Genomic DNA, 22,722 nt, shown 5'->3' with positions numbered 1-22,722 from the left:
CTCCTAAGCCACATTTGGATGCACGATAACTAAAGGGAACTTGCACGGCTATGGCTTTTTTAGAGTCTTAAATTCTTAGGAGAAGCTTAAAACTTGTAAAATCCAATGCACTAAGAGGATCTACAAAGCATTTTTTTTTAAAAAAAGCAGCTTTCAACTTTACAATTCACACTTCACTGGAATAAAGACATCACGAGGGCAGAGAAAACATCGTTTGGCACGACTTTCCCCCGTCCCTTCATTCCTCCAGCACTTTCTCAGAAAACCTTCATACAAGAAACTCAGAAAGTTCAAAACCTTCACCCTACTTACTATACTTAAATATCCACACTTCTTTTGCAGATGTTAGAAATCAAAGGATTTATCCCCAACCCTCAAATCCTTGTGAGGAGGGCTGGTTGGGGATGCTGAGAAGCCTAGTCCAAAACCCAGCCAAAAAACATCAGGCTGGAAAAGGCCAGGTTAAGATTTTGCCATGCAAGGAACAGTAACAGATGCTACCTTGTCACAGCATTTGCCAGAGATGGATGGCTAACAGAGATTTGACTGCCAGGGAACAAAGAGAAAAAGATACCCCTGGACACACCAGTGGAGAAAGGAAGGATGACTGGCTGAAAGTTGAAGGACAGAAGTCACTCTGCAGTGCTAAGGAACTCAGCCATGGAGCAAGGAAAGTTAAACTGTTTACAGTTTTTTTTTTTACTTAACAGCACAAACAGCAACCTAGAGAATTGAACAGGGATTTGGTCTAGTTACTTTCCAAATTCACTTTATTTCCAACTTTTGCATGCAAAGCTTACAACTTATTTAAAGTCATTCTTCAGAAAAGAGAAGACTCAGAAATTTCTCGTTAACTGAGTTACATCAGAAGAAGATGATGAAGATGAAGATGATAATAATAATAATAATAATAATAATAATAATAATAATAATAATAATAATAATAGGTTGATACCTAGGACGCTGGCTGCAACCCTATCCACCATTAGCACTAGCCAATGGTATTTGTGACACATTTTTAAATGTTCTGTTGGCTGAGTTTTATGTTTAATGAATAAAGTTAACAATAATAATAATAATAATAATAATAATAATAATAATAATAATAATAATAATAATAATAATAATAATAATAATAATAATAATAATAACAATAATAATAAATAGAAGAAGCACAGCCGATAAAAGCACCCAAAGATTAGACTGGAGACCCGCTTACAAAGGCAAGTGTGTTCTCGCACGCTAGACTCAGAAAGTTTTCGCCCAGGCCGCCACCCCCACTCCAAACTGTTGCATCTCCCGCTTACCTGTTCACATGTCTTGGGGTCAATCAAATGCTGTTTTGCGCAAAGAAGCCAGATCACGAGCCTCTTTTTCTTCTTTTGCCTCCAGCCCCCAGGGGGAGAAAAACGCAATTTTTTGAGGAGGGAGGGAGGGGGAAATCCCGAAGAAAATCTAGCCACGACGGATGGACCAGGCGTCTGTCTTAACCACAAGAATCCAATCCGGAGGGGGAAGAAAGTTTCAGGCGAGAGAGGTCCGTACGTTGCAAAAGTTAATCGGGGGAGGGGAGGGGGCGGGCTGAAAGGAAGAAGCGGGATACTGGTTGGGTGGGGGGGAGCGGCAAAAAAGGGGGAGGGAAACGGCTCCGCCTTGGGTTCCCCCTCCCCTCCTAAGGCACAGGGGCGCTAGAGAAAAGTTTGGAGTTGGGGAAGGAAGCGCAAAACTCAGGAAAAAGAGGAGAGGGGAGCGCTGGGGGAACCGGGAATAGCGTTGGGAGGGGAGGCAGAGATTACTGTCTCGCTGTTAAAACCAGGGCCGGGCGCTGCGGAGGCGGCTACTGCGATGGGGCGAGCAGCGCCTGCCCTGCTGCTCTTTCTCATCCAAGCGCTGCTGCTCAGCGGAGACGACGACCTCGGAGTCACAGCCTAGGAATGGCAAGAATGCGGGGCGGCCGCCGGCAGTGGAAGGCAGGAAACGTCGGGGCTTTGAGTTGAGATCTCGCTCCTTTTTTTTCTCCTCCTCCTCCCTCTCTCCCGTGCTTTACACACACACACCAGGCACAGAGTTCCCCTCCCCCGAGTACAGGAATGAAAGCCTCCCCGCTCCCGACGGAAGCCCGGCCTCTTCACCGCACCGATCCGCTGAGGAGAGTTCTTTCAAACGGGAAACCGGGCAGAGCAGATGCCGAAGGAGACTCCTTAGACGGCACCGTCTTTTTCTTCCCCTCCCAGCCGCAGGGACTGGCTCTGAGCCCCGGCTCGCGGGTCTGCCTGGTAGCTTTGCGGGTCGTTTCAAATTTAACACGTGTCGTTCTCGGGCGAAGGGGCACCAACCCATCGCCCCCCTCCCTTTTAGAGTGGGAGGGGGATGCTGAACGAGCCAGGGGAGAGAGAAAGGTCGGAGCGGTGGAAAAAAAGGAACCTTTGGGGTCTCTGGCCGAGGGGCGTAAAGCGAGGAACCCCGAAAAATCGCTTTGGGTAGGGAAGGAGGAGCTTTGGACGGAGGGAAGTGAGGTTGGAAAAGCAGGCCGGGCGAAGAAACGGACCGAAGGCGGCTCTCCGCGAAGTTTGGGAAAGGCGGAGTTTAAGGAAGCCTTGCGAACCCAGCGGCTGAGTTGGATTTGGCGAATTGCCGTCTTACCGCCCCGCTGGGAAGTAACGCTAATATAGACACCCCACCCCGAAGATCTGGGGTGCGTGTTTTGTAGCCAGATGTAGCTGTGGTTAGAATTTCGGCTACTTCTTTTGGAAACATGGGGGTATTTACGTGGTTCAAAGCATAGGAGTTGGCGGTTTGGAGGGAGATGCTAGCAAATATTCCCTCAGAACGATTTTTGTCCCCCTCCCCGAAGTTACTTGAACTCTTACGCTTTAATGGTTCCTGGAATGGGTTACTGCCCGTTTTTATGTTTTCTTTAATTTGATGGAAAGCTGGGATAGGTATGATGTAAATAAAATAGCCCAAGAATTTAAGGGGTACTCCGGTTACTAGTATCGGCGAAGCGTCGTTTTGTTTTTATGAAAATGTGGTTTCCTCTCCCACCAAGTTTACCCAGGTGTTCAGGAAAACGAAAAACAAACGCAACGTGTTTTGGATCATAGAAGAAATATAGGAGTGAAGGGATTTCATTTGTATTCCCAGCAGTGCAGCCCTGCCCACTCTCATATTTCTATTTTGCCTTCCTGATAAGCATTCCTTAACCAAGCCAGCACAGACCTGTATCTTTGATAAACATACACATTTCAATGCATAAACACGTAGGCCTTCTCTTTGGCCTTGATTATCAACTCTTCACACTGTTAGTTTCAAAGTAAAATGCTTGGTTTTCTGTTTACAACTAAAGTGCATTCAAAACACAGGTGGTTATTTATTCAACATCTATATTATAGCCACTGCTTACAAGTCATAAGTAACAAATTTATGAGTGCATCTTCCTGTCCTTGCCCATAAAAATATTCCTAAATTGTGGGCAAGCCTTTCTAAAAACAAATGGGATAAATTTTATTTTTTAAATGAATCTATATATCCAAGTAGGGGGAGCTGGATAAAGCAGAAGCAATTGTGGGATGACACCTAGCAAGAGTACCCAGGTTTTACCACTGAAAACCATCTTAATATTCCTAGTTTATTGGACTGCCTGTAGTCAGGTTCTCCATTCTTTAATTCAAGGCTGTGGTTGGATTGCTATATGTATTTACAATAATTATTCCAGTCACTTAAATTCTAAGCACAGTGGTATTGGTTGTTAACGGTACAGACCTGTATAATAAACTACTCAAAACTCAAGAGTTGTGAATATTGATACTGAATCCACTTCTGCACTTAGTTTGTATCTGCATTGAAGAGGTGCCTGTACTAAAGCCAGTATAATGTAGTGATTAAGCTATTATGCTAGTGGTGGTTAACCTTTTTGGCACCAAGTGCTGAAACTGGAGCATGCACCCATGCACTGGAGCACCAGAACCTGGAAGAGAGCAGCTGTCTGGTGCGCATGCGCATGGCAGCCAGCTGCTCCAGCTGACTGGCACGCATGTGCGCGACAAAAACCAAAAGAGCAGCTGGCGATGGAGGGTGTGTGCCCACAGAGAAGGCTCTGCGTGCCAAGGTTCGCCATCACATCATCCTGTTTATGCTGTAAACAGGAAGAATCAGGTTCTATCTATCCTCAGCCATAATATGGTAGAAGCTGGGTGATTTGGGGCCATTCACTGCATATTATGCTTCTCTGGATTGTTGGGGGATCGCATTCTACCCCACACATCCCTGTGACCAATCCGCTCTCACAGAGAGGGACTCCTCCGGGTACCTTCCGCTAAGCAGTGTGGGCGGGCGGTGCCTAGGAGTAGGGCCTTCTCTGTGATGGGCCCAACCCTCTAGAGCGACGTCCCCCCCCCGATATTAGAACTACCTTGGACCTCCGCTCCTTCCGTAAGAAACTCAAGACCCACCTGTTTCGACTAGCCGGCCTGGCCTAATTGTAATTACAAGAAACACTCACTACTGACCTTCCTGGATGGCTTTTTAAATTTTAAATTTAAATTTTGGGGTTTTAAATTGGTTTTAAAATTGTTTTAATTATTTAATTAGTTTGGGTTATATATATAGACTGTATGTTTGCGTTGTTCTGTCTGGTGTTTTATGTCATGTTTTGTTGTTTTTATATATGAACTGTCTGTACACCGCCCCGAGTCCCTGCGGGGAGAGGGGGCGGTCTATAAATTTAATAAACCTAAACCTAAACCTATAAACTATATTAACTTGAAGAACTGAAAATGCAATACATGTAGTCCTCAACTTACAACAGTTCATTTAGTGACCAAACGGCACTAAAAAATGACTTATGACCATTTTTCAAACATGTCCATTGCACATCCCCAGTGCTCATGTGATTTACATTCTGATGCTTGACAACTGACTCGCATTTATGACAGTTGCAGTGTCCTGGAATTGTGTGATGCCATTTTGCAACCTGACAAACAAAGTCAATGGGGAAACCAGCTTCATTTAACAACATGTACTAATTTAAGAACTGCGATGATCCATTTAACCAATGTGGCTAGAAAAGTCGTAAAATGGGACAAAACTCACTTAACAAATTTCTCAATTAGGAACATAAATGTTGGGCTCAATTGTGGTAATAAGCTGAGGACTTAAATCTAATAAGATGTATCTTCTATAATACAATAATATAATACAATAGCAGAGTTGGAAGGGACCTTGGAGGTCTTCTAGTCCAACCCCCTGCCTAGGCAGGAAACCCTATACCGTTTCAGACAAATGGCTATCCGACATCTTCTTAAAGACTTCCAGTGTTGGGGCATTCACAACTTCTGGAGGCAAGCTGTTCCACTGATTAATTGTTCTGTCAGGAAGTTTCTCCTCAGTTCTAAGTTGCTTCTCTCCTTGATTAGTTTCCACCCATTGCTTCTTGTTCTACCCTCAGGTGCCTTGGAAAATAGTTTGACTCCCTCTTCTTTGTGGCAATCCCTGAGATATTGGAAGACTGCTATCATGTCTCCCCTAGTCCTTCTTTCTGTTAAACTAGACATACCCAGTTCCTGCAACCGTACTTCATATGTTTTAGTCCCCTAATCCTCTTTGTTGCTCTTCTCTGCACTCTTTCTAGAGTCTCAGCATCATTTTTATATTGTGGTGACCAAAACTGAATGCAGTATTCCAAGTGTGGCCTTAACAAGGCATTAAAAATGGTATTAACACTTCACGTGATCTTGATTCTATCCCTCTGTTGATGCAGCCTAGAACTGTGTTGGCTTTTTTGGCAGCTGCTGCACACTGCTGGCTCATATTTAAATGGTTGTCCACTAGGACTCCAAGATCCCTTTCACAGTTACTACGGTTGAGCAAGGTACCACCTATACTGTACCTGTGCATTTCGTTTTTGTTGCCTAAATATAGAACCTTACTCTTTTCACCATTGAATTTCATTTTATTAGATAGTGTCCAATGTTCAAGTTTGTCAAGATCCTCCTGTGTCTTTAGCCTATCTTCTGTAGTGTTGGCTATTCCTGCCAGCTTGGTGTCATCTGTAAATTTGATGAGTTCCCCATTTATTCCCTCATTCAAATCATTGATGAAGATGTTGAAGAGTACTGGGCCCAAAACAGAGCCTTGGGGTACTCCACGGCATACTTCCCTCCATGTAGATGCAGTTCCATTGAGGACTACACGTTGAGTGTGGTTGGTCAGCCAGTTACGAATCCATCTGGTGATGATGCTTTCCAACCCACATTCTTCTACTTTATCTAGTAGTAGGTTATGATCTACATTATCGAATGCCTTACTGAAGTCCAAGTAAACTATATCGACGGCATTCCTCTGGTCCACTAATTTTGTCATTTTGTCAAAGAATGCATAAGTATAAGTAAGTATAATCTTTATTGTCATTGTACTTAAATACAACGAAATTGGTTTTAACCTCACTGGTGCAAAATTATAACAGAAATGAAAAAAGAAAGAAAAACAAAAAAAAACTAGCGTGTGCATGGAGTGATTGTCGTTGTATTTAAAAGTCTCACAGCCCAAGGATAGAAACTATCTTTAAACCTGTTTGTTTGGCTGGCTATACTTTGATGTCTTCTGCCTGATGGTAGAAGCATCTTCCTTATTCTGCTAAAGCAGAGAGATCCGGCGATGTCATCCAGTGGTGTCAGAGGGCAACCAATGGTTTCTTGTGCCGAATTGATCACTTTCTGTAGTGCCTTCCTGTCCGCAGCTGTTAAGCACTCCCAAGAAATTAAAAGAGGAAACCCACTCCACACAGCCCCCCTCGATACACAGTGGGGCAGGTTCCTCTCTGTGCTTCCAGAAATCTAGCACCATCTCCTGTGTCTTACTAGTATTTAGATGTGAGTTGTTTCTTAAGCACCATGCAGATACCTTCTAGACTTCTTCCCTGTATGCTGATTCGTCCCCTCCAGTTATGAGACCCAGCACCGTTGTGTCGTCTGCAAACTTTATTATGATGTTGGATGGATCAGAGGACATGCAGTCATATGTATACAGCGTAGGGGCTGAGCACACAGCCCTGAGGGGAGCCTGTGCTGAGCTTCAGTGTGGAAGATGTAAAGGACCCAAACCTTACTGTTTGTGGACGATCCGTCATGAAGTCTTTGATCTATTCACAAGTGAGGAGAGGGAAATTCAGGTCAGTCAACTTTTCAATGAGAATTCCTGGTAAGATGGTGTTAAAGGCCGAGCTATAGTCTATAAAAAGCATTCTGACATAATTATCAGATTTCTCAAGGTGGCTCAGTGCAATATGTAGAGCAGTGGTGATGGTGTCCCCTGCTGACCTGTTGTTTTTATAAGCAAACTGGTGTTGATCAAAATTTGGTGGAAGAAAGGACCTGAGGTGGTGTAGGACCAGTCTCTCAAAGCACTTTATCACTATAAACATCAGTGCAATGGGTCTATAGTCATTCAAGCTTTTTATGGCTGCTTTCTTCGGAACTGGGATAACTGTGGCTGCTTTCAAGCATGATGGGACTCTAGCCTGTTGCAGGGAGAGGTTAAAAATCCTTGTCTTAGTGGTTAAAATCAAGGACCACCCAGGGCTAGATTGTTCCTGAAAGACATGGAACCTATGTGAATCTTTGGATATTTGTCATGCATGTCTTTACCTGCTCTGGTCAACAAAGGAAGTTTTGTAACTTTTCAGCTGCAAAAAGATCACACTTTTCTTTTGGGGGGAAAAATGTAGCAGTAAGGACACTGGTGGAGCAAGGTCAGGCCTTCCTTTATTTTCAGGGGCGGGTGTTTAAAAAAATTAACACATCTGTCAGGCTTACCTGAATTTTAATGTACCACTTGCATAAAAAAATAATGCTGTAATGTTTTAATTTTAACAATAGTAACTCAAGTGTGATTGGGGATTAGTATGCCAGTTTCAGGATTTCAGAATGAGGGGGTGGGGAGCTGCTTATACAGGACACAGATCACCTACAACTTTGACAAAATAGCCAATAAACTAAAGCCAGTTTAAGACCAACAACCCTAAATCTGCAATCTGGGATCTGCAGGTAGGGCTGATAGAATTTACTAATCCCAAGCAATATCCTTGGGTGAGCAGCCCAAGAATATCTTATGTCTCTTGAGCCCTATAGAGGATGCTAAGAAGGACTAGTGGCCAGTCCTTTTATGTTCATTGCATTTCAGAAGGACATTTCTTCCAATACATAATAATAGGAAATAATAAGCCTGACTTGCAGGATTACTCAAAAGGACTCCAATGCAGAAGGCTTTGAATATTTAAAAGCATTAACTATTATCTTCTCCAGAGATGATCATGTCCCTAAAAATGGGTATCATGCCTGGGATATACAGCATTAACCTGGACATTGTCTATAGATGAAATTCTACTCCAAAATTGTTTTTGAGTGTTAAGCATTCTGCAGTAAATATATACTACTAGAAGGAAGCACTTTTCAGTAAGTTCCCAGTAGGGAGGAACCTTCATGTATAAACTGGCCCATAGTGCTTGGCTTTAGGACATTCAGTTCTGGAAAGTCTCCAATGAACCTAGGAGATTGTACATTTAAAGCAATTCTTAATAAAAAGGAATTACATTGAAAATCTGAGTGCACATGGAATGAACTGAAGCATTTGAAAATGCTGCTAGAGTAACATTCAGCAGATTATCTTGTTTGCATACTGTGCAACACACTGCCCCAGGGTGCATTGCATGTCACACCTTGAGTTGGAAAGAGGAAGGAAAAGACACATTCCAGAGGTGGGCTGAAGCTCCTGCAAGGAGCTCAGATAAGACCTGGATGAGCAGGTCTGAGCATCTGCGTAGTAATGCAGTGATTTTTCAAAATACAATATGTATACCTACATTCTTCTGGTTTTAATCAGTTGCAGAAAATAGATGACTTAAAAATACGTTAAAAAGTACGTTAGAAAAAAAGTTTTCATAGTGCCCTATAATTTGTGTTTTTATTATTTATACCAATATATGCCTTTAAAAATGTTGTGTACATATATACACATATATGCATACATAATCTTTATACTGAGAGAAGCAACCTAGAACAAAGAAGCAATTTTGTGAGAGAACAAACAATCAGTGGAACAATTCGCCTCCAGAAATTGTGAATGCTCCAACACTGGAAGTTTTAAAGAAGAGATTGGACAACCATTATGTCTGAAATGGTATAGAGCAGGAGTGTCAAACTTGGTTTCATTGAGGGCCATATCAGGGATGTGTTTGACCTCAAGGGGCCAGGGTGAGTGTAGCCAGGGTGAGCTCAACATCACTCATGTTGGGGTACCTGTGGTGGCTCAAGTGCTCTGCCAGTGAAAACGGGCTCCCAAACTGTTTTCAGCCTTGATGGCCTCCTACACCCCTCTGCCAGAAAAAATGGAGCCCAAGAGGGCCACCTGTGCTGGTGGGAGGACCACCTGTGCTAGCTGTTTTTGCTGGCAGAGGCACCACAGACCTGTCCTTCGCTATTTCCAGGGCAGCCAGATCTAAGCACTGCGCAGGCCAAATCCGGTCCCGAGTCTTGAGTTTGACACCCCTGGTATAGTGTTTCCTGCCTGAGCAATGGGTTGGACTAGAAAACCTACGAGGTGCCTTCCAACTCCTTTTATTCAGTTCAGTTCAATTCTATACATGCCATGTTCACACAAAATTACTTCATTAAGCCAACCTTTCTGCACATGGTCTACTTGATCTACTTGATTTAAAAAATGATTGTTCATGTAGCTTGAGAGAAAGACATTAGGATCTATTTTTTATTTTTGTGTGAGGGGACTTGAAAAAACAAGGAAGAGTCACAATCTTTAAAATTTCTTTGGCATCTTTAAGGGATGCCCGTATTTTTGTAAGATGATGGCTTGCTTCTTTTTGCAAATTGTAGTCAGATAAATGTTACATATTTACATATTTATCTTGTTCCTAAGGCAAAGATAAGGAATCCATGGGTAACAAAAGCTGACCCTAGGGGGGGAACTGGAGTGTTACAGTTGCCACTAAACCTTGAAGACTTGTGATAGACATTGAATAACATGAGGCATTATACTGCCTTTTGATAATTCTGCTACATTCAAAATAATAAAAATGATTTTTAACTGAAATTGAAAATTGGCAGAATATATTCTTGTAATGCTCAATTCAAGTATAGATTTCCAGTTCTCTTGATGCATTAATCCTACATACGTACAGAATAAAATGTTCAAATTAAGAACTCTTGCAGAAATGTACCATCTTATGAGACTAGCTGCTTGGCATCCAAGATTCAAAATGCTTGAATTCTGGGAAGTAATACCGAACTCTTTTTCAGGCAAAGACAAAGCCAGAAAGAGTCCTACTTTCTCATTCCCAAAATACACTATAACTTGCCTATGATTTACAGCAATGTTTCTTAACAATGTTTCTGCCCTTAAAGTGTATTGTATTAATAATCTTAGGGGTCTCTTACCCCTGGAAATGATGGGAACTGTAATCTAACCCATTTGGGGCATGAGATTGGAAAAACTGTTACAGCATATTTCAACATAGTCCTGTTCGACATGGTCAAATACAAAACATATGTTTTACAAAGAGCTATGATTTCCCTTGCTTGTTTGCCACTCCTTGATTGCAAGAAAAGTGGGTGATTGACTTTTCTACCGAATCTGCAAACCACAACACATTGATAAGCCACTGTTGAGGTTATAGTAGCTCACTGAAAAGGCTTCCGATCTTGCTAGTTTGTTGTTCATTGGCATTTTCTAAATGCTTGAGAATAATCATAATAGCCTTCCCAACATTAATCTGCTGTTTTCCTTCTGTGACAGATTTCAGCTCCCATACTTTCCAGTCATCTTGGTTGAGAAATGTTAGGCTGGTAGAAAGCACTGAGTTTCCAACTAGAATAATTGCAGGCTTTTTGACATTGACATTCTAGCCAGAATATTCTATAGGTATCTGAATGAGCCAGTTCTCACTTGGCTTTTTTTGTGCTAACATCAATACAGAGCCTGAAATACAATAACAATAGCATTTAGATTTATATACCACTTCACAGTGCTTTTCAGCCTTCTTTAAGCAGTTTACAGCAGCGGTCATCAACCAGTGGTCTGTGGACCACTGGTGATCCATGAGAAAATTTTGATGGTCCGCAGAAAAATTATTTGCATTTTTCTGTTGCACTAAATACTATTGATCTTTTAAAAAATCATATTAGTGGCTCATGGGATTTAAAATTATGAATTCAATGGTTCCTGAGCTCCGAAAGGTTGGCAAAGAGTCAGCATATTGCCAACAATCTGGGCCCTCACTTTACCGACCGCAGAAGGATGGAAAGCTGAGTCAACCTTGAGCCTGGTTAGATTACATACCTCACAAAATTTGGGGGGGGGGGGGGGGAGACAACGACGACGACAGACTTCATACCAAATCCACATCTCTACTTTTCTCTGTATATTGTTTTAAAATATGTATGATTTCTGTGTTTATTGTTTGTCACAACTACCTTTTGCAAACAGTATTGAAAAGAAGGTGGCGGTGCCGCTGGTAGCTTTCAGCCTCAAAAGGCTACACCTAAAACTTTTACTTACGGTAAGCGTATGTAAATGTAAATACATGCTAGATTCCTTAGATATCGAATTATAATATCTATCCCATTGGAATTCTATGACTCCATATTCTGGTGATTTTATTAAGGTTTTATCTTAATTTAATATATTGTGTCCTATATTGTATTGTCCACATACCTTTTATAAATACATATTTGCTCATTCTTTATTTAGATTAAATTTGTGTATCAGTGATTGCGTGACTTTTATTTATGGCATTCACTGAATAAATAGAAACATACTAGGTTGATATTTATATTACAAATAAACATATTTGTATAATACCTACATGCCATCTCCACATAGTTCACTGTATATTCAACAAACAGACAGAATGCAGCATACATAACAAAAATATTGCTATTAAGCAGGAGCAAGGAAAATCAAGCCAATGATGATTAAAGTGGGGCATTTCTATTTAATAGCTACCTAACTGGGAAAAGTCAGTTTCAATAAATACTTGTCTTAAAGACCTACCCAAAGGGACAAGCAGCAGAAAGAGAAGAGCAAGAAAGCTCTGCCTGTTGTATACTGTATGCTAGATTAGCTTTGATGGAATATTAGCAAAACCTAGATAATAATCTAAATGGTAGGGGAGGAGCACCTGCCCCTTATCAATTGATTAAAATCTAGCTATTTAAATTATTAGTTATTAAATGTTATTTAAAGAATGCACAGGTTATACTTTATTATAATATACTTTCACAACCTAAAAAACCCACAGATGCTGAACAATATATGTATATAGAAAGAAAGTACTGTATGTTAGCTCAAGGCATACGTAAATGCATTCTAAAAGTCTGCTTTATATTTTGTGGTGCTTACAATCATTAAGTCAAAAGTTTATTAGCCTAATGTGTCTGTGCACGCTAATCCTTACACTTGCCAGCTTTATCTCCCTCCTCTCTTCTTTGGAAAAAGGAATTTGGATTACGCAATTCTGGAAAACAAACCTGTTGCCTTGAAGCATGAGCTAACATGTTATAATACTTTATGGCTTGCAATTACTAAGGTGGATACTAAGCCAAATAGTTTTCTTGGAGGTTATCATCCATTCTGATAACACGTTGGAAAAGAAAATAGGATGAAACGCAGCTTTTCAAATGGAAATATAGTATTTTTTTATTTTTGTTTTCCAAAAGTTCTATACTTTAATATTAATTTTGAATCAATATAATTTTCCTTCTCCCTGTGTGTGTTTTGTTTGTGTGTGTGTGTGTGTGTGTGTGTGTAACTATCTGCCTCATCATCACTTGTTATTCTTGCCAGAGCAAGCCTACAGAATCCTGTATTTCAATCATTTGTAGAAATTGTCATTTAAGAGCTTGAAAATAAAGCAGCCTAATTTTTCTATATCCTGTAACACAATGCCCGTCACAGCAAGCCATCACAGCCCACAAGAAGGCTCCAGGTTGCGGAAGTTTGATCCAAGAGATCTAGGGATTGTTTAATAATAAGGTTCATATGCTAAATTAAATATTCCAAAAAATATAAAGTCGGAAGCATGAAGCAATTATATAATTCAGTAATGGTACAATGTTTCACTAAAGCTATTTCTTATATTTGGAAGTAAAGAATTAGAATAATCTTCCAATGGAAATGAAGCTGTGGAAATTTAACACATATCTACTGATTAAACGTGGTGGCTCAATGGCTAAGACCCTGAGCTTTTCAATCAGAAAGGTTGGCAGTTCGGCGGTTTGAATCCCTAGTGCTGCATAACTGAGTGAGCTCCTGTTACTTGTCCCAGCTCTGCCAACCTAGCAGTTCGAAAGCATGTAAAAATGCAAGAGGAAAATTGAGACCACCTTTGGTGGGAAAGTAAAAGGAGTTCCTTGCACTTTCAGCATTTAGTCATGCCGGCCACCTGACCACGGTGATGTTTTCGGACAGCGCTGGCTCTTCGGTTTTGAAACGGAGATGAGCACCGCCCCTAGAGTCAGGAACTAGCACATATGTGCGAAGAGAACCTTTACCTTTACCTATTAAATGTACTAGCATTTAATGTACTGTAGCATCCAGGGGCTACAGAGAGATGGAGAGTCCATAGCTATGGTTCACTTTCTCCTTCCTCAAGGAATAGACCTCCAGTGAATCCAACTCTAGATCTTTGATTCAGTTCAATTGTTAGAGGAGCAAAAATAAAACAGAAATACAGTAGACCTCCACTTACATAATGGGGCTTTACCTTGAATCTAAAGATGTGTTTTTCAAACTTGGCAAAGGCTGACAAACTTGGCATAGGATGAATAGACTTCACCTCCCAAAGTTGCCAAATTTAAAAACACTTCTCTAAAACGAGACACTGATTTTGAGAGGGCATGCTGTATACAAATTGTCCTTGCTTATTGTCAGCCTTGTGTAGTAACCGTTTGAAGTTACAATAATGTAAAAAACGCCAACTTTAAGACCAATCCTCGCATTTACGACAGTTGTAGCGTCTTGCACTTGTGTGATTAACATTTGCATGTTTCCCAGCCTGCTTGCAACAAGCAGAGCTAATGGAGAACACAGAAGTAAAATTGTTAAATCGTGTCACATGATGTTTTGCTTCACAACTGCAGTGACTTCCTTAATGACTGAATGGGAAGCAACATCTTTAGTCCTTCACCTTCACATGATTTTCAATTGAATGACCATAGTGCTTCCCAATGGAATTGCTGGTCCCAACAGTGGTCACTAAGTAAGAACGTGTGTGTTTTAAATTTTCATTTTCCTAGGGTTCATATATTGTGAAGTCTTTGTTTTGTTTAAGCATAATTGTTTGAATAACTTATAAGTGGCTAATTCGTACAACCCAATCATGTAAGCCAACTTTGAATTATTTAGCAAAGCATGATTAAAGAAACCATGAATAACAGAATAAGAGTTGGAAGGGACCTTGGAGTTCTTCTAGTCCAACCCCTTGCTCAGACAGGGGACCGTCTACTATTTCAGACAAATGATTTTCCAGTGTTGAAGCATTCACAACTTCGGAGGTAAATTGTTCCACTGATTAATTGTTCTAACTGTCAGGAAATTTCTCCTTAGTTTTAGGTTGCTTTTCTGCTTCATTAGTTTCCATCCATTGCTTCTTGTCCTGCCCTCGGGTGTTTGGAGAATAGATTAACCCCTTCTTCTTTGTGGCAGCCCCTCAAATATTGGAACACTGTTATCGTTTCACCCCTAGTCCTCCTTTTCATTAAACATACACAGTTCGTGCAACCATTCTTCATATATTTTAGTCTCCAGTCTCTTATCATCTTTGTTGCGCTTCTCTGCACTCTTTTTTAGTCTCAATATCTTTTTTATATTATGGCAACCAAAACTGCATGCAATATTCCAAGTGTAGTCTGCCCAAGACATTACAAAGTGGTATTAACACTTCATGTGATCTTGATTAAGTTCTTCTGTTAATGCAGCCTAGGACTGTGTTGGCTTTTGGGGCACATGCAGGATATTGCAGGCTCATATTTAAGGGATTGTCCTGTAGGACTCCAAGATTTCTCACACCAGGTACCACCTATTCTATGTCTATGCATTTGTTTTTTCTTGCCAAAATGTGCGACCTTACTTTTCTTACCACTGAATTTCATTTTGTTAGATACCTCCCTGTTCAAGCCTGACAAGGCCCTTCTGTATCTTGAGCCTATCTTCTGGAGTGTTGGCTATTCCCTATTCCTGCCAGCGTGGTGTCCTCTGCAAATTTGATGAGTTCACTTTCTATCCCCTCATCTAATCATTGATGAAGATACTGAACAGTACTGGGACAAAGACAGCACTTTGGGGCACCCCACTGTATGTAAAACTGAGGGTTGTTTTTTTCTTTTACTCAATTATATACCCTTTTCCCCCCATATTCCCACCCAGAGACTCCATACTATCATCACGTCAGGATAATATTAACTGTGCACAGATAAAGGAGCTGAGATATTATGATTAAATCACAAGAACTTTTGGCAAAATCCCAGGCCTCTTCATGATTCATTCTTTTAATCGTGGCTGTGGCATAAATCAGCAGCAATATTAATCACAGCTGTGGTAAATAAATCAATTACTTATTTACAAATGATTAACTTGCTTTTCACTGATAAAGAATCCCAGAGTAGGCTTTAAAACAAGTTTAGTTTTAGACTCTAGACCAGAGGTGGGTCCTTACGGTTCGGCCCGGTTCAGCCAAGTAGATAGTAACTTTTGCTTCTGCATATAAGCTTTTTTTTTTTACTACTGCGTATGCCCGCATGCGCCCAAAGTGCATCTCTGAGTATAAGAAGCCAGAACCCACCCCTGCCCTAGACGCCACTTAACAAGAGTCTAGTTAAATAGGACTCTGGTTAAACTGTGGCACAGTCAATATACAAACAGTAGATAGCACACAGTGTCATAGGTAGCAGGAAAGAGTATAAACCACTGCCTTCAGCACAACATACAATAGAACACTGTTCATCTTGCTAATGGCAGGAATATTGGGAGCAATGGATGCCTTCTCTCTCTCTTCTTCTCTCTCTCTCCCTCTCTGTTCAGTAGAGTTCCAGTCTGCCCCTCTCCCCTTGCCTCACCAAAAGTAGATGGCCAACAATGCCCAAAATGGAAAGAACACCCATGTGTCAATTGGCATAAAAAGAGGGACACATTCAGCTTGCAGGATACACATCACCTCCTTTTCTCTGCACAGAATAACAATATGTTCTGTACGTGCAATTATTTCTTTAAACAATTTTTTTGTTCCTTAGGAATACAATAACCAATGAATTAAAAAAAATTAAGACAGAGATTACCTATAGTATATTATAGGTAAATTTAATTATATCATCTTAGAGAGAAAAACACAAAAATATTACGTGTAAAAATAAAATGCAACTTATTTTTATTTTTTAAATAAAACTTTAAACTTTGATCATAAAGCAATATTATTAGACTTTCCACTGAATCAAGAGTACCAGCATATATTTAACTCATCCATTTCTAAGAGATATTAAAATCAGACTCTGCTGGTCTAATATTATAATAACCAAAGTGTGGGTTTTATAGAATGCCAAGGATTTAAAAATCCAAATCCATTTAGAAAGTTTTTGCTCCCCCCCCCCCCCCAAAAGGCACACATAACAGTATGGATTTTCCTGTGTAAAAGGGGATCACCTAGTGGCAAGAATAGAAAAGATACCCTGAGATTTCAAAAATTCAGATGAAATTTAACACTCTGACAATCAATTACAGAATAATCAATATATTTATAATTTGAACCAACAACCCAGTAATCCCATACTTGTCTATTCAGAGTACTTAAGGCCAATGTAATTATCTTGGACCCAAGGAAGGAAAACAAATACTAGAGTTCTTTCCAGCAATAAAAGTGCAATGATAACAAATCCAATATCTCCCTTTCATACTGAAAGGTTTTCATTGTATTAAAAGTTTGAGTGTTGCCAAATCCCGCTCAGGTATTGTCTGCAGTGATTTGTCTATTTATTTATTTGCAGCAGTTTTATATTGCTGAGTTTATAATATTCTGCCATTTATAGCCACATAAAATTATAACATCATAAAACAGCCTCCTACCCCACCTCAAGGACACAATGGTGTCAGAGTGACTATAACAATTTCCCAGAAGCTCTACAGAAGACTTTTTACTACCTTCCTGAAAACTGTGAAGCAAGTTGCCATCCAGATCTCCTGATAAACAACAAGTAGTCTTCGAAGATCGACAATAGTCGCTTTGTTCAGTGATTATTCAAAGTTACTGCAGCACGGGGAAAAATGGCCCTATGAACAATCCTCTAAGATCTAGCCAAGGCAGCATCACATGATTACAATCCAGACGCATGTGCCTAGCTAACAATTATGATGCTGCAGGGAACTGTGATCACTTGATCACCATTGGTGACATTCCCTGCTGGTTTCCCACAAGCAAAGTCAAGCCAGCAGGGAAGATTCCTAGTCGTTCCAGTAAGACACTTCTGCATGTAGCACACCCATCTGCTAACAGCCTCCATCAACTCACATTGGGCTTGTCACGGCCTCCCCCATAGCATCCTGCTCTCTTACCTGGGACTCCTGCCACTTCATACTTAACCACTCATACACCTTGAGGTTATGATAGCAATGGGACTGCCAGGATTGCTGTGACTAAACAACACAAATATATTGTGTCAACCTTTATGCCTGCATTGCTTATGCCACTCCCAATTGCCATCATAACCCAAGGATTACCTGCCGTCTAATTCCCCCTCATCTGATCTCATTAGAGACGAAGTATCAACATGCTCCTCAGGGCTAAATGAATTAGATTGGCTCTACCTAAATCAGTCAGTCCTGTAAATACCCAGATGCCAAGGGATTCATAATTTACAACCAGCACTTTTAATTATATTTTGAAGCCAGTGGAATGTCCACAAAACTGGTGTACATTGCTGGCAATGCTATGGCTAGGCTGCCTCATATTTAATAATTGCAACTTCAGAATAGCATTTAAAGAGAGTACACTGCAGTAATTGATCTAAGAAATAATGAGGCATGGACATCCATGCTGATTTTGCATGTAAAGCATTTGCACCACGGCTGAGTAAAGTATCCTCCTCATATAACTTGTGCCCATTGGACCGGACTTGAAGCAGCTAGGCCTCTTAAGGGCAAATTTACAGCAAATTATGCTGTAAATTCATAATTTAGATGTGCCTTTGTACCTTTATCCCTGACCATGACAGTTAGAAACAGCCCCTTTTTGACTGAACTGAAGGTACTAAGATATTTGTGACTCGAAGTGCTTGCCATGTTCTCCTCTAAGCAAGATATGGATATACCAGAGTTGTGAATCAGGACTATATTCACATTTCTTCTTAGTCATGCAGTTCTCTGGGTAACACCATTTCATAGAGAGTGAAAGTGAACTCTGTGTAGTTCAGGAATCTCCTTGAGGTCACAGGACAAATGTGAGGGGGAATTCAGGGGAGTTTAGTGAATAAGGAAAAAAAATGCCCTCTTAAGATTTCTTAAAGGAAATTAAAAATATACACTATATTGCCAAAAGTATTCGCTCACAACTGAGTCTGATTATATGGATGGGTGAGCGAATACTTTTGACAATATAGTATACATAAAATTAAAAGAAATTCTAGGCAGCTTGACTCTGTCTTTCTGCCTCCTTCATTTTCTGCTTTCTCTTTCCAGCACTGACCTCAATGAACCTACCCAGGGAGAATTGGGAAGTATAACGTCAACAATGCTGATCCTTACCTGATTATATGGCATCAAGTTGTCAAATCCTGCGGATTGCGGAGACCATCTCCAGAAGGAATCCATTTACTTCCATTTTAGATTGCAAAAAATGAAGACCACCACGAAATGGGAGCAGGGGGTTGGGATTTTCTGTAATTTCTATTATCTAGTGATCAACTGGATTTTGGCATATCAGATAAGGCAGCTCTCATATATTTTTATGGATTGCACAATGCTGTATTCCACCGCCGCTCTTAAAATAAATAACATTATGGAGAACTTTTATTTCCTTCCCGTTGTTGAGTTGTGCCTTAGGTTACAACGAAGAAAGAGAAATTTGGGCGCTTTTAATAAGCTTGCCTTCTGTCTCCCGCTTCCCACTTCATTTCCGATAATTATTTTTTGGCAATATGGGAATGGAAGCTAGAAGTTCCCCAAAACAGGCTCCTCGATACTAGTACGGTACTAATTTTGTCTCATTGCTATGCAAGTCACTCCGTGTTCAAAAGTCATCCGGTCAGAATTCAGTTGGGGTATGACGGAGCTACCAACTCCCTCAGTCTTCCAAGCTGCGCGCAGTCAAAGCCTTATTGCAGAGGAAAAGTTGCAAAGACTACAACACGCGCTCCCAGCACTCTTTTGCCTTCAGCCAATCCGCTCTCACTTTTCGAATTCGTAACTCAATGAGATTTGAAAAACAATCCAGGCAGTGCGGTTCGGAGGATTCCTATTGGCTTAACCGAAAAACGCGGAGGCAAGATTATTTTCAATTGCTGGCCAATCGTTCACGGATGGCTTCGGCTTTCCGAGCAGTCGAGCGAGAAAGTGGCAAATTTGAATGTGTAGCGGCGCTCGAGGAAAAGAAAGTGAAAAAGAATTTGGAGCGTTGCTGAATTCTTCGTGGGAAAGGTGAGGAATGAACTCATATTTCTCATTTAAAAAGTGCATTTAAGTTAGGGTTGCTGTTTTATCTATAGTGTCAAACGAAAAGTAGCGGATGTGAACACTGATTTGATTTTGTTGTTGTTGTTAGTTGCGTCCCATCGCGACCCCGTGGACAGCGTTCCTCCAGGCCCTCCTGTCCTCTACCATCCTCTGGAGTACATTTAAGCTCACGCCTATTGCTTCTGCTACTCCATCCAACCACCTCATTCTCTGTCGTCCCCTTCTTCTTTTGCCCTCAATCGTTCCCAGCATTAGGCTCTTCTCCAGTGAGTCCTTTCTTCTCATTAGGTGGCCAAAGTATTTAAGTTTCATCTTCAGGATCTAACCTTCTAAAGAGCAGTCAGGAGCGATCTCCTCTAGGACTGACCGGTTTGATCACCATTCAGTCCAAGGGATTCACCATAGTTCAAAGGCCTCAATTCTTTGGTGCTCAGCCTTTGTGTCAGTCATTTGAGATAAGCCAATTCAGGAAACAGTCAGGGCAGGGATTCCAGGAACTATATTAATGTTAATATGGAATCATACATTAGTCTGTCCAAATTTATTTCTGTCCCATCTCATGCTAAATAAAAGCAAGGGCTGTTTTGAATTTCTCTTTCATGGTTTCAGATTTTTTCAGAACCAAATTTCCTCCAAATCATCAACTAAGGGTTCACTCCTTCCTTCACATCATGGGATAACTTGCTACTCATGGAGACATGCAGATAGAATAGAATAGAAGGGAAGGTACCTTGGAGGTCTTCTAGTTCAACCCCCTGCCTAGGGAGGAAACCCTACACCACTTCAGACAAATTATTATCCAACATCTTAAAAACCTCCAGTGTTGGAGCATTCATAATTTCTGGAGGCAAGTTGTTTCACTGATTAATTGTTCCAACTGTCAGGAAATTTCTCCTAAGCCTGGTAGTTGTCAGGCTTCTGCAGTAATCTTATGTTACACAATCCAAAATTAATTTGATGAAAGGCATAGTTTCAAAAGGAAGAGAAATAACATCACCGGGATCTCACACAGATACTTATATCAATCAGCAGGACATAAGGGTGGAACCTAGCGTGGAAAATTAGGTTACACATTTATTAGAAGAGGGCAGACAACATTATTGATAGATTTGAAAGTAAGGGTTAGAAAAGTGTAGAATATCTTACTGGAAGTTGGCAAAGGATTATAGGAGCCAAGAAATATAGTCAAATGACCACAGAAGTAACATGTATCCTGTATTGGGAAGCACTACTCTGATATTTAACTTGTACGCACACTTGGCTGTTCAATAAAATGTATTCCTACTTCTTGCATTTTCTTGATTTATAAGAGTCCACAATTGACAAGGCAGGATCTGAATAAAATCAGGTTTCAAAAAGGGCAAGAAGCTTTCAGACATTCTATTATTGCATTATGTTGTGGGAAACATACCTAAGTTTACCTCAGTAGGGAAAGAGAGTTCTCTGAACTTGGAAGGTGGTGTTTGCATTTTATTTGGGTGGCCACATAAATGTTCTTAATTAAAATAAATATTGCTATATATAGACAACTTCTACAGGTATAGAGGCATTGTAGAAGTGCAATGCTTCCCCGAATTAGATTTTTTAGAAGGTCTCTGGAGGTTTGTTGATGTTTTATAATATTACTATTTATAAATATGCAAGCAGAGCATAATCAGTGTTAAAACAGTTCAGGGAAGCGGCTAACAAAACTCTTAGGAATACTATTTCCCCAAAAGAAAACTCTGCTTAAACTAAAGCAAAATAGTTGCAGAAATGTAAAGAATTAACCCACGAAGATGGGAAAGGAAATAGGACAACGATCAGAATGCTTACTTAGCTATTTCTAGCAAAAGAAACAATTGGAATAAAACCAAATTATTGCCTATGTGCAAATAACATTCCAATAATCCTGCCTGTTACATGATCCTGACTATCTGATCTCATAGGTAGCAGAATGGATTTTGTATGAATCTTGCTCAAAATTATATCCCATTTAGTTCAATGAGACTAATTCCTATATAAGCATGAATTCCTGTGTCATTTGAAACATATCTATCCCTCATTTTAGTCATGTAAGTATAATTTTAGACACTTAAAAACAATTTATTTGTCCATTTTATAATGTCTCTTACGTATTAGGAGAGTGAAATCTGGTGACATGAGCTGGGTTGTGGAAGAGTGGAAAGAGGGTCTTTCCACCAGAGCTCTTCAGAAAATTCATGACCTTGAAAGTCAAGTTGAGAAATTTAAAAAGGAACGTCAGCAAAGGCAATTTCAGCTGGAATCTCTGGAGGCAGCTTTGGAAAAACAGAAGCAGAAGGTAGCATAATTACTGTATAGCACATCGCTTTTTGAAAAAAATACTAGTATCACTCCTGTGTTGATTAAAAGCTTGCATACTAAAAACAGATAGGTTAATGTTGTTTTATGCAGGTCTTTATTTCACAGCTAGCTGTTACCTGAGAGTAAAATAGTGTGGTAACCAGAATTTCCCAAAATGTTGCCCATTATTCTTGGAGATTAAATAAAAGGGCAAAAAATAATTAAGTATTCATAGGCCACAATCTGTTGGTGTCTTCATGTAGGGAAACAACATAACATAATTCCAATTCCTCAATCATGTATTCGTTTTTCTGTTTGGGAAAAAAATACTTTCTATTAAGAGGAAACTCATGTAGTCACGGTGGTGTCATGTGACATATCGGGATGTGGCCAGTGCAGGACGCATCCTGCCCATGGGCCAGGAGTTTGACAGCCCTGTTTTAGATTAAAAGGAACGTTCCTTTTTTATCGTGTTTTGTGTAGCTCCAATTAAAAGTTAACTTGGAGTTCAAAAAAATGAACACACAATGTTTAAACTGGTCAAAGGCAACCCTTGGCTCATAAGTCATATGGGTGGGACAAGAATGAAAACTTTATTTGTTCAATTTCCTTGGATAAAGTAATGGAAATGAATTCACATGCATTAAAAATTACAAATTGAATTCAACATTTGACAGGCTTAAGGGCCAGAGCAAA

At 40.3% G+C, this 22,722-nt stretch overlaps 2 protein-coding genes across 7 annotated transcripts in view; one reads left to right on the top strand and one right to left on the bottom strand.

Moving 5' to 3' along the window:
- PTPN14 (protein tyrosine phosphatase non-receptor type 14) overlaps positions 1-19,341 on the bottom strand; it is a 158,071-nt gene extending 138,730 nt beyond the window's left edge. The window contains exon 1 of one of the 3 annotated variants that reach the window (XM_081942194.1): positions 18,796-19,341. The gene's annotated coding sequence lies outside the window, so the exon portion shown is untranslated. Of the gene's footprint in view, positions 1-1,307; positions 3,872-18,795 lie in introns of those variants that run through there. The other 2 variants (XM_081942195.1, XM_081942193.1) reach the window with 2 other exon arrangements.
- Positions 19,342-19,555: 214 nt separating this feature from the next.
- The window catches only part of CENPF (centromere protein F), a 56,590-nt gene continuing 53,423 nt past the window's right edge, over positions 19,556-22,722 (top strand). For all 4 annotated transcript variants that reach the window (XM_081942764.1, XM_081942762.1, XM_081942761.1 and 1 more), the window contains exons 1-2: positions 19,556-19,686; positions 21,844-22,024. In XM_081942764.1, the coding sequence (XP_081798890.1) occupies positions 19,616-19,686; positions 21,844-22,024 (252 nt within the window). In that variant the 5' untranslated portion in view covers positions 19,556-19,615. The remainder of the gene's footprint in view (positions 19,687-21,843; positions 22,025-22,722) is intronic.

This window comes from Natrix helvetica, assembly GCF_964273705.1.
Source record: "Natrix helvetica genome assembly, chromosome: 2".
Lineage (NCBI taxonomy): Eukaryota > Metazoa > Chordata > Lepidosauria > Squamata > Natricidae > Natrix > Natrix helvetica.
The sequence above is the reverse complement of the archived record's forward strand: the minus strand, read 5'-3'. Positions and strand labels throughout refer to the sequence as shown.